The 19,221-nt window shown below is 45.7% G+C and overlaps 2 protein-coding genes across 4 annotated transcripts in view; both read right to left on the reverse strand.

Annotated features, from left to right (window-relative positions):
* The window catches only part of LOC308486294 (uncharacterized protein), a 44,164-nt gene extending 38,702 nt beyond the window's left edge, over positions 1-5,462 (reverse strand). The window contains exon 1 of the mRNA XM_081022994.1: positions 1,759-5,462. Coding sequence (XP_080879120.1) covers positions 3,224-4,954 — 1,731 coding nt within the window. The 5' untranslated portion in view covers positions 4,955-5,462 and the 3' untranslated portion in view covers positions 1,759-3,223. The remainder of the gene's footprint in view (positions 1-1,758) is intronic.
* The window catches only part of LOC308486273 (uncharacterized protein), a 103,737-nt gene that overhangs the window by 67,639 nt on the left and 16,877 nt on the right, over positions 1-19,221 (reverse strand). For 2 of the 3 annotated variants that reach the window (XM_081022896.1, XM_081022899.1), the window contains exon 1: positions 12,533-12,728. The exons of the other annotated variant lie outside the window; for it this stretch is intronic. The gene's annotated coding sequence lies outside the window, so the exon portion shown is untranslated. Of the gene's footprint in view, positions 1-12,532; positions 12,729-19,221 lie in introns of those variants that run through there. 3 annotated transcript variants of the gene reach the window in all.

The raw sequence follows: 19,221 nt of genomic DNA on the forward strand, positions 1-19,221 counted from the left end.
GGGAGCTGGGGGCACTGTCATACAGTGGTTCTGCTCCTTCCTCCTGGGCCGTGTCCAGAAAGTGGTGGTGGGGGATGAGTGTTCAGACCCCTGGGCTCTCACTTGTGGGGTGCCTCAGGGTTCTGTCCTCTCCCCCATGCTTTTTAATATCTATATGAAGCTGCTGGGAGAGATCATCAGGGGGTTTGGACTGGGTGTTCATCAGTATGCAGATGACACCCAGCTCTACCTCTCCTTTAAATCAGAACCAGTGAAGGCGGTGAAGGTCCTGTGTGAGTGCCTGGAGGCGGTTGGAGGATGGATGGCGGCTAACAGATTGACGTTGAATCCTGACAAGACAGAAGTGCTGTTTTTGGGGGACAGGGAGCGGGCGGGTGTGGGGGATTCCCTGGTCTTGAATGGGGTAACTGTGCCCCTGAAGGACCAGGTGCGCAGCCTGGGAGTCACTTTGGACTCACAGCTGTCCATGGAGGCACAGGTTAACTCTGTCCAGGGCAGCTGTCTACCAGCTACACGTGGTACGAAGGCTAAGACCCTACCTGCCCGCGAACTGTCTCGCCAGAGTGGTGCATGCTCTAGTTTTCTCACGCTTGGACTACTGCAACGCGCTCTACGTGGGGCTACCTTTGAAGGTGACCCGGAAACTGCAATTAATTCAGAATGCGGCAGCTACACTGGTGACTGGGAGTGGCCGCCGGGACCACATAACACCGGTACTTAGAGATCTGCATTGGCTCCCAGTACGTTTCCGAGCACGATTCAAAGTGTTGGTGCTGACCTTTAAAGCCCTAAACGGCCTCGGTCCTGTATACCTGAAGGAGCGTCTCCACCCCCATCGTTCAGCCCGGACACTGAGATCCAGCGCCGAGGGCCTTCTGGCAGTTCCCTCATTGCGAGAAGTGAGGCTACAGGGAACCAGACAGAGGGCCTTCTCGGTAGTGGTGCCCGCCCTATGGAACGCCCTCCCATCAGATGTCAAAGAGATAAATAATTACCTGACATTCAGAAAACATCTTAAGGCAGCCCTGTTCAGGGAAGTTTTTAATATGTAACACTGTATTGTTTTTAACACTGATTGGGAGCCGCCCAGAGTGGCTGAGGAAACTCAGCCAGATGGGTGGGGTATAAATAATAAATTATTATTATTATTATATAGTATAGGGCTAAGTGCCCCTATTCCTCCAGCAAGAGCGATTGTGGGGATTCCATTCAGCTGTGCCGTTCCCAAAGGGCAATTCTTCTTCAGCCATTGTGGGAGCAGACGGGCTGGAAGCTGAAGAGGTTTCCCTTGGAGTAGGCTTTGCTTCGCTTTCTGCTGACCTCAGTCTCTTGGATTGTGGCCAGCTTTCCTCGTCCATTTCCCTGAATGCTGAGCAGTGTTGGGTGTGTGGGGAAGCAAAATTCACCCCAGAACTTTTCTCCAGGGTTCCCTTCACTGCGCAGAAGGAAGGAGGGAGGGGGGAACATGTACTAATAAAGGGATGGTACTCTGAATGGAGAGGAGCAGAAGCGGAGTCCCCTATAGATCAGTATTGGGACCTGTGGCTTTTCAACTTGTTCATAAATGATCTAGAGTTAGGAGTTAGCAGGGAGGGGGCAAAGTTTGCTCATGGCAGCAAATTGTCCAGGGTTGTTCAAACAAAGAGAGATTGCAAGGAGCTCCAAAAGGACCTCTCCAAACGGGGTGAATGGGCAGAAAATACAATTCATTGTCAATGAGATTAAAGTGATGCATGTTGGGACAAAAAAAACCTACACCCATTAATATAATGTACAGGCTCATGGGGTCTGAAATGGATTTCCCTGTGTGTTCTAGGAGACCAGGGGAGAGGGGAGCTGGTCACAGCAGGAGGGGGAGTCTCCCTGGATGCTATCTTCCCCAAACTCCTGAAAAAACAGGAGCTCTGGGGTTGCCCCATGGGGTTCAAGAGTGAAGATGCCCCCACCAGGAGATTTCCCTGGTACCTACAGCCCCTCCTTCCCCCTCTTGAAATTAGGCTTGGGGGGAAATATCCCATTCAATTTCAGTATTCTTCATGACCCGCAGGAGGCAGCGATGAAGTTCTGGTGAAGAAGCAGTGCTTGGAGATCATGCGGTGGGAGAATGACAGAGTTTAGAGCAAAAACCAAAGGTACTTTCATCTAAAATTATACTCACCATTGTGAGATGCTGCCTTCATTATTTCATTATTATACTGTTTTACATATAAACACCAGAACTTCACATATACCTCTTGTTTTTAGGAATGATTTCCTGCTGAGTTCATTGCTCAGAGTGCACACTGAGAGGAAGGAGTCCCACACTCCATACATCTAAATGGGTTCTCCCATGTGAGAGTCCCTAGATGTTCCTTAAATAAAGGTAAAGGGACCCCTGACCATTAGGTCCAGTCTTGACCGACTCTGGGGTTGCGGTGCTCATCTTGCTTTATTGGCCAAGGGAGCTGGTGTACAGCTTCCAGGTCATGTGGCCAGCATGACTAAGCCGCTTCTGGCGAACCAGAGCAGCGCACAGAAACGCCGTTTACCTTCCCACCAGAGCAGTACCTATTTATCTATTTGCACTTCACATGCTTTTGAACTGCTATGTAGGCAGGAGCTGGGACCGAGCAATGGGACCTCACCCTGTTGCGGGGATTCGAACCGCCGACCTTCTGATCGGCAAGTCCTGGGCTCTGTGGTTTAACCCACAGTGCCACCCGAGTCCCTGTTCCTTAAATACGCCATTATAAATAAAGCACTTTTTGCAGTCTTTTCATTTAAACTGCTTATGCTCTCTGAGTTTGTTGATGGTCTGAAGGGTTTCAGCTCTTAAACTTCTTCATGTCCATGAGTCTGTTGATTTGGAACTTCCACTAAGAGTGAACCTCTATCTACTTTCCTGATATTTATATGGTTTGTCTTTTGCGTGAGTTTTTTTGACATAAATCAAGGGTTCCACTCTGACTGAAGCTCCTTCAACAGTCCATGCATTTACATGGTTTCTCCCCTGTGTGTCTGCTGATGTTTTCTAAGATTTCCATTCTGACTGAAGCTCTTTCCACACTCCATACATTTAAATGGTTTCTCCCCTGTGTGAGTCCATTGATGTGTTCTAAGTTTTCCATTCTGACTGAAGCTCTTTCCACACTCGATACATTTAAATGGTTTCTCCCCTGTGTGAGTCCGTTGATGGTTTCTAAGGTCTCCACTCTGATTGAAGCTCTTTCCACACTCCATGCATTTAAATGATTTCTCCCGTGTGAGTCCGTTGATGTTTTCTAAGATATCCTCTGTTACTAAAGCTCTTTCCACACTCAATACATTTATATGGTTTCTCCCCTGTGTGAGTCCGTTGATGTAGTCTAAGGCTTCCATTGTTACTAAAGCTCTTTCCACACTCAATACATTTAAATGGTTTCTCTCCTGTGTGAGTCCGTTGATGTAGTCTAAGGCTTCCACTATGACTAAAGCTCTTTCCACACTCGATACATTGATATGGTTTCTCCCCTGTGTGAATCCGTTGATGTGTTCTAAGATATCCTCTGTTACTAAAGCTCTTTCCACACACGATACACTTATATGGTTTCTCCCTTGTGTGAGTCCGTTGATGATTTCTAAGGTTTCCACTCTGATTGAAGCTCTTTCCACACTCCATGCATTTAAATGGTTTCTCCCCTGTGTGAGTCCGTTGATGCTTCCTAAGGCTTCCATTCTGACTGAAGTCCTTTCCACACTCCATGCATTTAAATGGTCTCTCCCCTGTGTGAGTCCGTTGATGTTCCCTAAGGTTTCCATTTTCACTAAAGCTGTTTCCACACTCGATACATTTATATGGTTTATCCCCTGTGTGAGTCCGTTGATGTTGTCTAAGGCTTCCATTAGTACTAAAGCTCTTTCCACACTCGATACATTTAAATGGTTTCTCCCCTGTGTGAGTCCGTTGATGGTTCCTAAGGCTTCCATTCTGACTGAAGTCCTTTCCACACTCCATGCATTTAAATGGTCTCTCCCCTGTGTGAGTCCGTTGATGTTTCCTAAGGCTTCCATTATCACTAAAGCTCTTTCCACACTCAATACATTTAAATGGTCTCTCCCCTGTGTGAGTCCGTTGATGTTCCCTAAGGCTTCCACTATGACTAAAGCTCTTTCCACACTCGATACATTGATATGGTTTCTCCCCTGTGTGAATCCGTTGATGTGTTCTAAGATATCCTCTGTTACTAAAGCTCTTTCCACACACGATACACTTATATGGTTTCTCCCTTGTGTGAGTCCGTTGATGATTTCTAAGGTTTCCACTCTGATTGAAGCTCTTTCCACACTCGATACATTTAAATGGTTTCTCCCCGGTGTGAGTCCGTTCATGTGTTCTAAGATTTCCATTTTCACTAAAGCTCTTTCCACACTCGATACATTTAAATGGTTTCTCCCCGGTGTGAGTCCGTTCATGTGTTCTAAGGTGTCCATTTTCACTAAAGCGCTTTCCACACTCAATACATTTAAATGGTTTCTCCCCGGTGTGAGTCCGTTCATGTGTTCTAAGTTTTCCATTATTACTAAAACTCTTTCCACACTCGATACATTTAAATGGTTTCTCCCCGGTGTGAGTCCGTTCATGTTTTCTAAGGTTTCCATTATCCCTAAAGCTCTTTCCACACTCCCTACATTGAAACGGTTTCTCCCCTGTGTGAGTCCGTTGATGTTGTCTAAGGTGTCCACTCTGACTGAATCTCTTTCCACACTCCATACATTCATATGGTTTCTCCCCTGTGTGACTCCGTTTGTGCAATTTAAGGTTTCCACTCTGACTGAAGTTCTTCCCACACTCCCTGCACTTAAAACGTTTTCTCTCTGTGTGAGTCTGCAGGTGTGTTCTAAGTTTTGCATTGAAAGAGAAGCTCTTTCCGCACTCCATACCTTTAAATGGGTTATTTCCTTTTTGTGTTCGTTGATGTGAACTATGTGTGCTCATTCAGTGAAGCATATTCCACATTTCACACATTTTAATGGCTATTCCTAATGAAACGAAAGGTGCCCTGTCCCGTGCAATTCTGACTTCTCCACCACCTTTTTCAGAGTGGGCAGAAAGGAAATCCTGTTTGGGTTTTAGGAAAGAAAACACAGAAAAAAAAGGACACATCAACCTCCATTAGCACCTTCTCTTATTTCAACATCTCCTACATTCTCCCATGTCCTACCCATGTTCCCAATTTTTAGGAAATGAAAATGGTATGATGTCGAATGATAGTAATGCATCAGCAACCTTTTATAATCTTCAATCATCTTTAATAACACAGAATGATCTTAGAATACCGTTGTCCTCTGAGACTGCCTTTCTTTCTTTTTTCTTCTTCTCTTTTTTTTTAAAACTTTTATTTTGCTTTAAACAGGTACATGTAAACAGGTACTTAGAAATATAGACAACCAAAATGACAAAGAAAAATTCCTTAATAGTAATGAAAAAAAATGAAAAAGTCTACAAAAAATATTGAGGTACATGACACAGAACAAAGCAACTATGGGAAAGATAAAAGGAAAAAGAAAAAGGAAAAAAGAAAAAAGAGAAAAAGAAAAATAAAAAGAAAAATGAGCCTAAGCAGGAAAGCTCATCTATTGTACACTTCCGTCAAGCTCACAACAGATCATTATTCTTATCAATTCTCTCTATCTGCATTCCAAAGGAATCCCTCATCTTGGTATCAGGGAGCATTTCTCTATGCGGTATCATTCTAAACATAGCCAGCTCTTTCTTGTTGAGCCCTTGTCCCCTACATAATTATTTAAATATTCCTATTCTTCTTTCACCATTTTTTAAAGGTTTATCTCTTATTGCATCGGTCAGCTTTGCGAGCTCCAAGTACTCGCACAATTTGACAACCCATTCCTCTTTAGTGGGTATATTTTTATCTTTCCAGTGTTTTGCCACTACAACCCTTACTGCTGACGTTGCATACATAAATAGCCTAGTTTTGTTTTTGGGAATATTATCTGAAACCATTCCTAGTAAAAATTATATGGAGAGACGACCAATGAGTGACGCAAGCAAAAACCAAGTTAGCGGAATTTTTCGAGATAAATGGGAAACAAAATGCAGACATAAATGTAGTTTAGTAAAGCGTACATGAGGGGTCTTGGAATACAAGAAATGGCTAGACTGAAGAAGATAAAAGACAATAATATCCAAGAGCTAACTAACCAGATAAGAATTAATGAAAAAGAGTTGATCAAAAATCCAAAAAGTCATGAAATATTACAAAAAATAAAGATATTGCAATCCCATATCTCTCGTATATTAAATAAGGAAGTAGAAAATAAAATTAAATGGGGAAAACAAAGGTATTTTGAGTCCGCCAATAAGCCCGGTAAGTTGTTAGCATAAAGGAAAAGCAAACAAAAAAAGTTATAAATAAAATTTTGGACAAAGGAGAGGAAACAACAGACCCAGTAAAAATAAAAATAAAATTCTTAAACTTTTATAAAGATTTATATAAACAAGAACATTTAGAGGTTAATAAAATGGAAGAGTATTTACAACAAAATAAATTACCAAGAATTGAAAAAGAAGAAGTTGAGGCCCTCAACTCCAATATAGAAATAGATGAAATGGCACAAGTAATAAAAAAAAATGAAGAGTGGCAAATCGCCAGGTCTTGACGGAATCACATTACTGTACTATAAGAACCTGGAAGAAGTAATCCTCCCTATATTACAAAGAATAATAAATAATATACTGGGAGGGAAAGATATACCACAATCATGGAAAGAAGCACTGATCACTCTAATCCCAAAACAGGGAGTGGAGTTGACAGACATGAAAAATTATAGACCAATCTCCCTCTGGAATACAGACTATAAAATCTATGCTGGGGTGATGGCTAATAGATTAAAAAAGACTCTAAACAAAATAATCAGCAGAGACCAGGCGGGCTTCTTACCGGATAGACATATAAAAGACAATACAAGAATAATAATTGACCCGTTGGAATATGTGGAAATGAAACCAAGTAAAAAGATGGCCATGTTATTGGTTGATGCAGAAAAAGCTTTTGATAGAGTATCATGGAATTTCCTATTGGAAACTTTCAAAGGTCTGGAGAAAATAATTAATGGAATTAGGGCGATATATGATAACCAAAAAGCAAAATTGCTAATAAATAACGAGATCACCGAAGAGTTCAGCATCGAAAGGGGGACAAGACAGGGGTGCCCTCTCTCCCCACTTCTTTTTATTGCCACCTTGGAACCACTTTTAATAGCAATAAGAAAGGATAAAAATATAAGAGGAATTAACCTAGGAACTCGATACTACCAAATTAAAGCCTTTGCCGATGATGTAATCGTAACCACTTAAAATTCAGTGGAAAGTATCCAAAAAATGCTTGCACAACTGGAAGAATTTGGGAAAGTCTCTGGGTTCAAACTGAATAAAGGAAAATCCAAATTATTAATGAAAAATTTACGTAAGTTGGTACAAGAGCAACTGGAAAATACAACAGGTTTAAAGGTAGCCAATAAGGTAAATTATTTGGGGGTTTGGATCACCAATAAGAATATAAACTTATATAAGGACAATTATGAGAAGAAGTGGAAGGAAATAAAAAAAGAATTAGAGACTTGGGGAAAATTAAAATTATTCCTGTGGGGGAGAATATCCACAGTTAAAATGATGATATTGCCAAAGATGATTTTATGTTCCAAACAATACCTATAATTAGAGGCGTAAAGTGTTTTAAGGATTGGCAGAAGGACCTTGCCAAGTTTATTTGGCAAGGGGAAAAACCACGCATAAAATTTAAGCTAGTAACAGAGTTGAAGGAAAAAGGAGGCTTCGCGGTCCCTGACCTTAAACTGTACTTTGAGGCAGTGTGTTGGACATGGATTAAGAAGAGAAGAAGAAGGAGGAGGAGGAGAAGAAAAAGAGTAGTTTGGATTTGATATCCCGCTTTATCACTACCTGAAGGAGTCTCAAAGCGGCTAACATTCTCCTTTACCTTCCTCCCCCACAACAAACACTCTGTGAGGTGAGTAGGGCTGAGAGACTTCAGAGAAGTGTGACTGGCCCAAGGTCACCCAGCAGCTGCATGTGGAGGAGCGGAGACACGAACCCGGTTTCCCAGATTACGTGACTACCGCTCTTAACCACTACACCACACTGGATATTAATTAAAAACACGGAAGTCCTAGATCTGGAGGGATGGGATATTGTGTACGGGTGGCATGGCTACATAGGCTATGACAAGGTTAAATCCCGCAAAGGATTTTTAAATCACATTGTGAGAAGGGCATTATATGAAGTATGGGAGAGGAGTAAAAAATCAGTAGTAACCAAAACACCATGGTGGCTGTCACCAATGGAATCTATGTCAGTTCACAGGATGAATATGAACAGCGATTGGCTAACATATAAGGATTTAGTAGAGGAAACAAGTAGTGATCCGAAAATAAAGGGCCTAAGCGAATTGAAACAGAAGGGAATAACCTGGCTGGAGTGTTATCAATTTAAAGCCGCCCTTGAAAAGGATAAAAGAATCAAAAGATTTGACAAAAAAATATCCTATCTGGAGAAGGATATTTTATATAATAATCAAAAGACACTTTCTAAAATGTACAAACTACTTTTGAATTGGCAAAGAAAGGAGGAAGATATCAAAGAAATTACAGTAAAATGGGAGAGGGACCTGGGACATACGATCAAACCCAATATTTGGAACGAATTATGGACTAAAAATATAAAATTCACGGCTTGTTTCCTTATAAGAGAAAATCTTATGAAAATGTACTATAGGTGGTACCTGACCCCTGTAAAACTTGCAAAAATAAATAAATCAAATAATAACAAGTGCTGGCGATGTATGGAACAGATAGGAACATATTACCATATGTGGTGGCCCTTTCTAGAGATACAAAGATTTTGGAACATGATTTATGAAGAGAAAAAGAGATTGATAAAAACTACATTTAGCAAGAATTTTTACTCTAAGACTGCCTTTCAAATCAAGTGTTTGCCCCTGTTTCCACCTCTAGTTCTTCATGAATCACCTGCACAGTCCCACTGACCTCAGGAGGTCCATATGGACCATAATGTGAGACCCAGGTCTACATCCTTTCCAGGGACTGTGGTCTGGGTCAGTCAGAGAACTAGCGGCAAGGCTTGGTGCTTGGGGTCAGCTGAATGGGTGCTCAGGGAAGCTCCTGTTCTTGGAGATGGACCTCTGTCCTCATGCCTCGCATTGCATGGAGAGAGCAGGAGAAGCAGAAGGAAAGCAGCTGGCACATGGGAATCCCAGGCGGAAACACCCACCCCAATGGTTCTTTATAATGATGATGTGCTGCCTGAACTCGAGCCCGTCTTCTGACTATCCTAAAGTGACACTGAAAAGCAGGACATAACTGTACTTAATCGTAGATAGCCGTGTTGGTCTGACACAGCTGAAGTAAGAAAGAATAGTCCAGTAGCACCTTAGGGACCAACTAAGTTTGTTCTAGGTATAAGCTTTCGTGTGCATGCACACTTCTTCATATAGTGAAGGGTAGTAGGAGATGGTAGTAAGAGTACCTTCTGAGAAAAACCCCACCCCACCCTCCCACGATATACAAGGGTATGGTGACATCTGTGTCAGTGTATCTGAAGACGTGCGCATGCACACGAAAGCTTATATCTAGAACAAACATAGTTGGTCTCTAAGGTGCTACTGGACTATTTTTTAATTTTTTATTTCAACTGTGTCAGACCAACACGGCTACCTACCTGAATCTAGATGTCATGGGGTGTTGGGGAGCCGTAGTTCCTTTGGTGGGGAACATGTCCTGCACCTTCTGGGGTCATTTTTCCACCCTTGGTCCCCACCCTGCACTCAGCTCTCACCTGTGGCTTCCAGAAGCTGTCAGCATGCAACAGGGGTTCAAGCAACAGCTTCAACCGGCCGGCTAAACCAGGTGAGGAAAGCTGATGGGTCTCAAATCCTTGGGGGGCTGGGGAATTCTGCTGCACCTGAAGTCAAGCCCTGGTGGATGGAGAGGAGGAGAACAACCGTGAATCCCACAGTCCAGAAGGCAGACTCTGCCCGTGCAGAAGAGGAAAGTGAAGGGCAGGTGGGGCACGTCCACCTGGAGGCTTGTTATCTAGTCCCAGGGTTACTCTGACACTGAATTATATATAAATTACAGTATTGAAATGCGCCTGCTCCCACTTCCTATTCTGCTATTACTCTACTCTGCTTGTCTGTTTCTTACTTGAGTGCTGTTTTGGTTTGCTAAGTCAGGGTTTTACTGTGAGTTACATTTTTGCTATTTTTTGGGTCCTGTCATGCTTATCTGTCTTCAGTAATAAATTTCTCAGCTGATTTTTTTTCCTGCCTCTTAGTGTTTTCTCCTACTCTGCTAACTATACATCGATCATTATGGAGGAGCAAGATCTGCAACCTCAAGCCCTCATCAGCCTTAGCCCTGTGGACCTGACGGAGCATTTTCACCCCCATCGCTCCATCCGGACAGGGAGGTCCGCCTCCGAGGGTCTTCTGCTGGTTCCCTTGCTGTTAGAAGTGAGGTTCCAGGGAACCAGGCAGAGGGCCTCCTGCCCCATGGAATGCCCTCCCTTCCGAGGGCAAGGAAGTAGGCAACCATCTGACATTTAGAAGACAGCTGTATCAGGAGGTTTTTAATGTTTGATGTTTTACTGTCTTGTATATGTTCTGTAGGGACACGGGTGGCGTTGTGGGTTAAACCCCAGAGCCTAGGACTTGCCGATCAGAAGGTTGGCGGTTCAAATCCCCGCAATGACAGGGTGAGCTCCCATTGCTCAGTCCCTGTTCCTGCCAACCTAGCAGTTCGAAAGCACATCAAAGAGCAAGTAGATAAATAGGTACGGCTCCGGCAGGAAGGTAAACGGCGTTTCCGTGCGCTGCTCTGGTTCACCAGAAGCAGCTTAGTCATGCTGGTCACATGACCCGGAAGCTGCACACCGGCTCCCTTGGCCAATAAAGCGTGATGAGTGCCGCACCCCCAGAGTTGGCCGCAACTGGACCTAATGGTCAGGGGTCCCTTTACCTTTACCTATATGTACTGTAACGTCTAGAGTGGTGCCTCAGGTTACAGGCGCTTCAGGTTACAGACTCTTATAACTCAGAAATACTACCTTTTGTTAACTACTTTGCTTCAGGATGAGGACAGAAATCATGTTCCGGTGGCGCGGTGGCAGCAGCAGGCCCAATTAGCTAAAGTGGTGCTTCAGGTTAAGAACAGTTTCAGATTAAGAACGGAGCTGTAGAACGAATTCAGTTCTTAACCAGAGGTACCACTGTACTATTATTATCATCTTGTGATTTTTTGTAGTTATTTTGGAATTCGTACTGCAATATTTGCTTATGAAATGTTATGGGTGGAGAAAATCACAGGGTTCCCGTAAACTATAATCCCACCCACAAACTCTCATTCACACACAGTCTGTAAATTTGGGAATGACACACACCTCACCTGTGCTAATACTGGCAGTCTTTGGCCTGCACAGGCACACCCGGTGTGTAGAGCATCCAGCCCCAGGCACTGTCTATCATGAAAATGGGTCCTTTGACTGGGAAGATTCATGCAGTCACTGTCATCGGATGATGAATGATTGTATCTCAGCTTGTCAGTCACTCTGACACTGCCTAGAAAGAACAAGAGGAACAGAAATGCTTTTGAGGTGCAACTTCTGTATCAATCCTGAGAGCCATTCCATGGACTCTGCACCCGTTTCTGATGACAGGTGTACATTATCCTCATCCTCAATGAACCAGGCAGTGGAAAAGACAATAAAGATGGAAGCCTGAGAGAGAGGAAAAGGTTTCTGGCTGCTTCCTGGGTGGGATTGCGGAAACCAAGAGCCGCTTCTGAGAAGGCCTCCCCCCTCCCCCTGGGGATTTCCTCTCCTCTCCAGGGGACCAATGGCTGGACTGGGCAGAATGGCTGCGTCTGGACAGGGCAGGGGCTTATGGGGTGGGAAGAGGATGGAGATTGCAGGAAGGAAGAGGTGGGGGCAGGACCCCCACTTTCCAGGGATCCCTCTCTGGTCGCCTTGAAGGGGGGCATTCGTGGGTGGGAGGGAGAAGCCAAGGCGGCCCATCTGGAGATTCCCCAAGGAAGGCACGATGGAGACCCCCCCAAGAGTGGTCTTCCTATCTCCCCCCCCCCTGCTGCCCTTCTCTGACCCAGGGATGCTCCCCTCCCTCCCCCCATTCCTCGACCCCCTCCCTCTCTCCCGGAGTCTCCCCTGCACCCAAAGGCCCCCTTGGCTCGGGTCACCCCTCGCCCTGCGCGCCACACCTCTCCATTCCCGGCCCCCCCGACAGGAGCAAGGGAGGCACGGGGGGGTCTCTATCCAGGCGCCTCCCTCACCCCTTAACCCTTTCTGGCCTGCTTCTCCGCGCCCCAGGGAGTCCTCGTGGGTGGGCGCCCCATCTCCGCCCCTTCGCAGCACGCGTGCCGGGATCCAGGCCCCACGGAAGGCGCTTGGGGGAGCTGGAGGGGTCTCTGGGTCCTTTTCTCCCCTCTCCCCCCCCCCGGACCCCTTTACCTCTTTGTCCTCCCTCCCGATTCTCCTTTCCTTTCCTGCAACATCCACGTTGGGCGGGGATCCTCCTCTTCCCATCCTCCTCCCCTTTCCGAAAGCGCCCCCCCCCCCCTAGATCTACGGGGCAGAGCAGCAATCCGGAGTGGAAGCTCCACTTGCGAGAGAAGCAGGCAGGTTGGGAGGGGGGCTCCCCCCTCATTTCCGGAGCGAAGCCGGATTGGAGGAGGAGGAGGAGGAGCAATGTATTGGGGGCGGGATTTGGGATTGTGTGGGCGGGATGAGAGAAGGATGTGCCGGGAGGGGAGGGAAAGTGTTGAGGGGGGGGAGGAAATCCCCCCCCCGGTCTTCCTTCTGGGGATCAGAAGAGCGGGGGAGGGGCTGATCCCGGCAATCCAACAGCGAATTCACAAAATGAGTTCTGCATTTAAATCAGATCAGACTCCGAGTTCGTGTTTTGGCAATGTGACAGGTCTGTCCATCGGGATCCCTGACGATTCCTGCTCGCTGCCTTTTCCTGGCCAGCCTGAGAGATCACTGGAAAGGGAGGATTTCTTGACTCCAGAATCCATCACCGCAGACCCCTTTCATTCAGGCCTAGAGATCTGCTCTTTGGACCAGTCTGCTTGCATCATGGGGATCATCAATGGATCACATCTGGATCATCACTGATGGGGGGGGGAGCTCAGGATGAATCTCCTGCTACATGACTGGGGGCGTCTGGAGGCTGGCGGGGGTCAGACAGGGCTGCTGTTTTGCTCTCCTTACTATTTCAGCTCAGGTTTTCCTGGCAGAAGTTCTATTTCATCAAGAAATGGGAGGATTCATTGAGGAAACGGGGCTAAGCGAAAGCATCAGTTGCAAAGAGGCAAATGTGTATGCTTTGTAACCATCCAGGGAGTTGTGTTGCAAAGGCCATTTGCAGAAAGGTTTTGATAAGGAAAATTCTGAGTTGAGAGTCTACTCAACAGCTCAGCTCATCAGGGTCCAAGTCCCCTGCGGGTCCGTGCGGTCAGTAAAAGAAGGAAATTCCAGCGAAGCAATTTGGAGCAAAACAGCAGCCAGTAGACTGAGATTCTTTATTGTTGTGCAACAGATTCAACAACAGCGAGTGATCCCAGAGCAGGGGGCGACATTGGCATTTAAAACTTTCCCACCATATCGGGGAATTCAGTTCTCACAGCATCATCAATATATCTTTTTGCAGGGCCTGCAAGACGGAGCTGTTCTGCCTGGCCTTTCCTCTCCTTCTGTAATCTTCAAAGAACCCTAACCCGATGGTTGCCATTAATTTGATTCTGAATTGAGTCTAGAATGTACTTTAATTAATTGACTGCAATTTTCTGTACACTGGGCTATTTTTACCTGTTGTTAGCCGCTCTGAGCCCGGCTTTGGCCAGGGAGGGTGGGATACAAATTATTATTATTATTATTATTATTATTATTATTATTATTATTGCAGTGGGATGAAGATCATATGAACTTAAGGCATTTGCAAACAACCTGGTAATAATGGTAGAAGCCCACTGGAAAGTATACCAACGGTGTTCAACAAGATTAATCAATTTGGCCAAGTCGCAGGTGTTAAATTGAATAAAAATTGAAATAAATTGTTGGTAAAAATATGAGACAACAGAAGAAAAATGAGTAGAGACAGATAGCAGAGCTGGGGATAGAAAAGATGGTGAATTTTTGTGGAGTGTGGAATACAACAAAAAATATAAACATTTTAAAAGATCATTATTGGTAATGAAAAGTTCTGGGGTGAGAGACGACTCAACAGCCGAGCTCTTCGGGGTGCTACTCCCCCGCGGGTCCGTGTGGTCAGTAGAAGAAGGAAGCTCCAGCAAAACAGCGGTCAGTAGACCATGATCCTTATTGTTGTGCAACAGGTCCCCACAGGAGTAAGAACCCCGAGTAAGGGGTGACCCCCCTCTTTTAAAACTTCCCACAATATCCCAGAATACACTTGGAGCAGCATCACTGAGACATCATCACTACATCACTAGCATGTCACAAAGGGGGAGGGGTCTACAAGGGTGGCACAAGTCCAACATTAGGTCTCTTTATCAGACCCCTTTACCAACACCTCTTAAGTCCCCATCACCGGAAGAACAATAAAACTCTTGACATCTCCTTGCCCTCAGGACTGGTCTGGAGATGGGCTTTCAGAACACCTGACTTGCTCAACTGCCTCTGCAGATGTCCATTGTTTCCCCTGGTCACTCCCTGGATGGGGGTCCGTGTCTCTGCTCTTACGCTTGGGGGATTATGGCGGGATGCCCTGTTCCTGCTGCCTGTTAGATTTCCAGCTCCGTGATTGCAGTCATGGCATTTTTGTCTATAACATGACGGTGTATGTTTTGACTCCACAGTGGGAAGTGATGGAGACTATGTTCCTGAAGTGGGACTGTTGTCCTTTGTTCTCTCTCTCTGCTGTCTGATGCTAGAGAGAGAGGGAGCCATGTTGCAGTGCTCCGTGTGTGTTTATATGTAAATAAAGTAGATTAGCCAAAATGCTGAGTTGCTGAGCTCTGTTACGCAAACTGCAAACACTCTGCAGATCCCTAAGTGTGCCGATGTCTGTTGGCATCAGTCGCTGTGAAGCTTTTGAAGCTCCCGAACGAATGACCAGGAGGGAGAGAACATGCCAGTCGGACATGTGTCTCTACCAGGATCCTACTCGAGTGTAGGACGAGCGCTTGACACTGCCGATCTGATTTTCTGCTTCTTGGTTCACGGAGGGAGGTGGAGCCCAAATTCCCCTTTCTCTAAGGATCAAAATGGCGTTGGAATGAGGAGAGTCAGTTAAAGTATGGATTTTCTACACATTTATAAAGCTAGGTATCTTCCCCGAGCTGTCAAGTCGAAAGGATACATTCAGGCATAATATTTGCAACATTATCATCATGGCTTTCCCTGTAGCCAAGGCCATGTTAAAAACTAGGCTGTGGGACATAGATCTCCAGGAACTAATCTCAGCTGCGGAAAAAACATGGTCCCCTCTTTATTTTCGACTCTCTAGGGTGCAGGAATTTAACCTTAATTATTTACAATTTTTGTTTAACCCGCAAGGAAAAAGGGCTTTTTCTCTGCCTAGGTTCAAGTCTAATCCTCCTAACCTCCTTTGGGGCAGGTTTGTGGGTTTGGCAGAAGGAGATAGGATCTGCCCATGCGATGCCCACCTGGTGGAAACTCTAGCTCACATGGCCCTTAAATGTAAAATTTATGATGATTTCCGCCAACAATTTTTAGACCATCTATGCATTCCAACATGGAAACCAGAGAAGAAGGTGGTACGCTTCTTATTACAGGGGAGAGACCAGGAGCTCCCCAAGACAGTAGCTAAGTTCCTCTATTTGATTTTTTGTCGCCAAAGTACACTACAGGATCCTGCCCTTGCTGGAGAGATGAAATAGATTGCCTCTTCTTCCCTTTGGCAAATGACTGTACTGTTGAAATGGCGACGAGATCGCACTGGCCTACTTATTCTGAATGTTTGTAAGTGATACCAATAAAGGTTTGATGATTTGTAACATTGCAACAACTTTAAAGATGTGGGTCCCACTTGTCATTTCCATAACAGTGCAAAAAAAAAACAAAAAACAGTCACACGCAGACACACCATCTTGCATGCTTGAGTAGAGCAACTCCAGGGCATGAGCCAAGTAGCAGCAGGGTAGGGGCCACATGTAGAGCAAGTCCCACACTGAGGTCAAAAACGCACACAGAGGCAGCAGGACTTCTTCAGTAATAGTTTACTGAGCTTTCAAAGCATACAGTTCTCACTGGGTCCCCAGTGAGGCACAAAACGTAGCTCCTGAGAGCAAATCCAGTTTCAGCAGTAAAAAAATACAGCACACAAGATATCTAAGTCAGGCACACACACCGGCAGAAGGGAGCAAGGGAGGAAAGAGGCTGGAAGGACAGAGGGCAATGTGTTTTGTAAGGGAATGGTCTGAAGATGAATATTCTCCTCCCCCCCCTTCTCCTTTTTTTAATCTCAAACCCAAAAAGAAACAAAGTACAAGCATCAAATTCAAAATCCATATTCGTATTTTAACATAAGCTTATTACATAGGTAAAGGAAAAGGGACTCCTGACCATTAGGTCCAGCTGTGGATGACTCTGGGGTTGCGGCGCTCATCTCACTTTACTGGCTGAGGGAGCCGGCATACAGCTTCCTTCCAGGTCACGTGGCCAGCAGGACTAAGCCGCTTCTGGCGAACCAGAGCAGCGCACGGAAACGCCGTTTACCTTCCCGCTGGAGTGGTACCTATTTATCTACTTGCACTTTGATGTGCTTTCGAACTGCTAGGTTGGCAGGAGCAGGGACCGAGAAACGGGAGCTCACCCCATCGCGGGGATTCGAACCGCTGACCTTCTGATTGGCAAGTCCTACACTCTGTGGTTTAACCCACAACGCCACCCACGTCCCTAAGCTATTACATAGATTACCTAAATTAAAATATACATAATCACTCTAGGTTTCCTTTTGCTATATGTAAATGAAGCACAGTTTAAAAAATTATATTATAAATAATATTATAGATTCCCACAGGCCCCCCACTCCCCTTCACCCATGTGTGATCTCAGCATTTTACTTCTTCCATCTTGTTGTGTTGTTATAGTTTAATAATTATTCAATTAATTCTATTGCTCTTTTCTTGCTTACCCCTGCATGTTTTACCCATTATCTATTCCTATTTCAATTCCGGAACAATATTTTTTCATGTATTCCTTCACACCATCCCACTCCTTGATTATTCTCTGATTTGAGTGACCTCCAATAAGTGCCGTCAATTTTGCCATAGTCACGGATAGTCACGTAGGCAGCGAGAACAGGGCCTCCTGCCATAATCCCCTGAGCATGAGAGCACGTACACTTCACCCCACCCAGGGAGTGACCAAGGGGCGACAATAGACTTCCACAGAGGCAGCTGGCCAAGCCAGGTGTTCTGGAAGCCCATCTCAGGAGAAGTCCTGAGGGCAAGGATGTATGTCGATAGTTTTATTGTTCTCTGGGTGGTGGGTACTTGAGAGGTGTCCGGAGATAAATCTGATAGAAGGAGGAACTGCTGAACTTGTCTAACCCTTTGATACCCCTCCCCACTTGTGACATACTAGTGAGGATGCTGCTCAAAATGTATTCTGGGTGGGTGGGGGGGAGTTAAAAAGGTTGATGTCACCCCAGGCTCAGGGTTCTTGCTCTGTGTGGGAATCTCTTGCGCAACAATAAAGATCGTGGTCTACTGATCGCCGGTTTGCTTCAGATTACAGTGGTACCTCTAGTTACGAACTTAAGTCGTTCCGGAGGTCTGTAACTCTTCAAGGTTAGCAGAGTTTGTAATGTGAAGTGTTTGTAACATGAGCTGTTATAATTCGAGGTACCACTGTACTTGGCTGGAACTTCCTTCTTTCACTGACCTCATAGACTCATGGGGGGACTTGCACCCCAACGAGCTGGGCCCTCTCAACCCGGGATTTTCCTTATCACTGGACATCCCCTTTGAGTATAGGGGTCAATGCCCCTATTCCTCCAGCAGGAGCGATTGTGGGGATTCCATTCAGCTGTGCCGTTCCCAAAGGGCAATTCTTCTTCAGCCATGGTGGGAGCAGACGGGCTGGAAGCTGAAGAGGTTTCCCTTTGAGTAGGCTTTGCTTCACTTTCTGCTGACCTCAGTCTCTTGGATTGTGGCCAGCTTTCCTCTTCCATTTCCCTGAATGCTGAGCAGTGTTGGATGTGTGGGGAAGCAAAATTCACCCCAGAACTTTTCTGCAGGGTTCCCTCTGCAGTGCAGAAGGAAGGAGGGAGGGGGGAACACGTACTAATAAAGGGACAGTTCTCTGAATGGAGAGGAGCAGAAGCGGAGTCCCCTCAAGATCAGTATTGGGACCTGTGGCTTTTCAACTTGTTCATAAATGATCTAGACTTAGGAGGGGGCAAAGTTTGCTGATGGCAGTAAAATGTCCAGGGTTGTTCAAAGAAAGAGAGATTGCAAGGAGCTCGAAAAGGAATTCTTCAAAGGGGGTGAATGGGCAGAAAATACAGTTCATTGTCAATGAGATTAAAGTGATGCATGTTGGGACAAAAAAAACCTACACCCTTTAATATAATGTACAGGCTCATGGGGTCTGAACAGGGTTTCTTTGTGTGCTCTAGGAGACCTGGGGAGAGGGGAGCTGGTCACAGCAGGAGGGGGAGTCTCCCTGGATGCTTCAGCAGCCAGCCTCCTCTGGGTCTCCTGGCCCCCTCCTCTCCCCTCTCTGAGCCTAAACTGCTCTCTGCCCCAGCCTCTTCCCGCTCACCAAACCCTGTTTCCTCCTCAGCTTGCGACACCTCCCCTCCCGTTCTGCTCCCTTTCCTCCCTCTTTCTGCTCACTGCCATCCCCCCACCAGTCCCCAGGATCTAAGCCTCTCCCCTTGTAGGTCCCCCAACTGGTGCCTCCCCCCCTGCACCCAGCTGTTCCATGACAGCAAAAGCAGAAACAACAATAAAATCAGTATGATAACAGTATGAACTGTGGGCCTCTGGTAGGAAAACTCCCTAGCAGCATGACTGAATAAAAACTTCTGGGACTATGGAAAAATACTACCTTCCCCAAACCCCAGAAAAAGCAGGAGCTCTGGGGTTGCTCCATGGGGTTCAAGAGTGAAGATGGGCCCATCAGAAGACTTCCCTGGTCCCTGCAGT

This window comes from Podarcis pityusensis (genome assembly GCF_964106645.2).
Source record: "Podarcis pityusensis genome assembly, chromosome: 10".
In the NCBI taxonomy this organism is placed as follows: Eukaryota; Metazoa; Chordata; class Lepidosauria; order Squamata; family Lacertidae; genus Podarcis; species Podarcis pityusensis.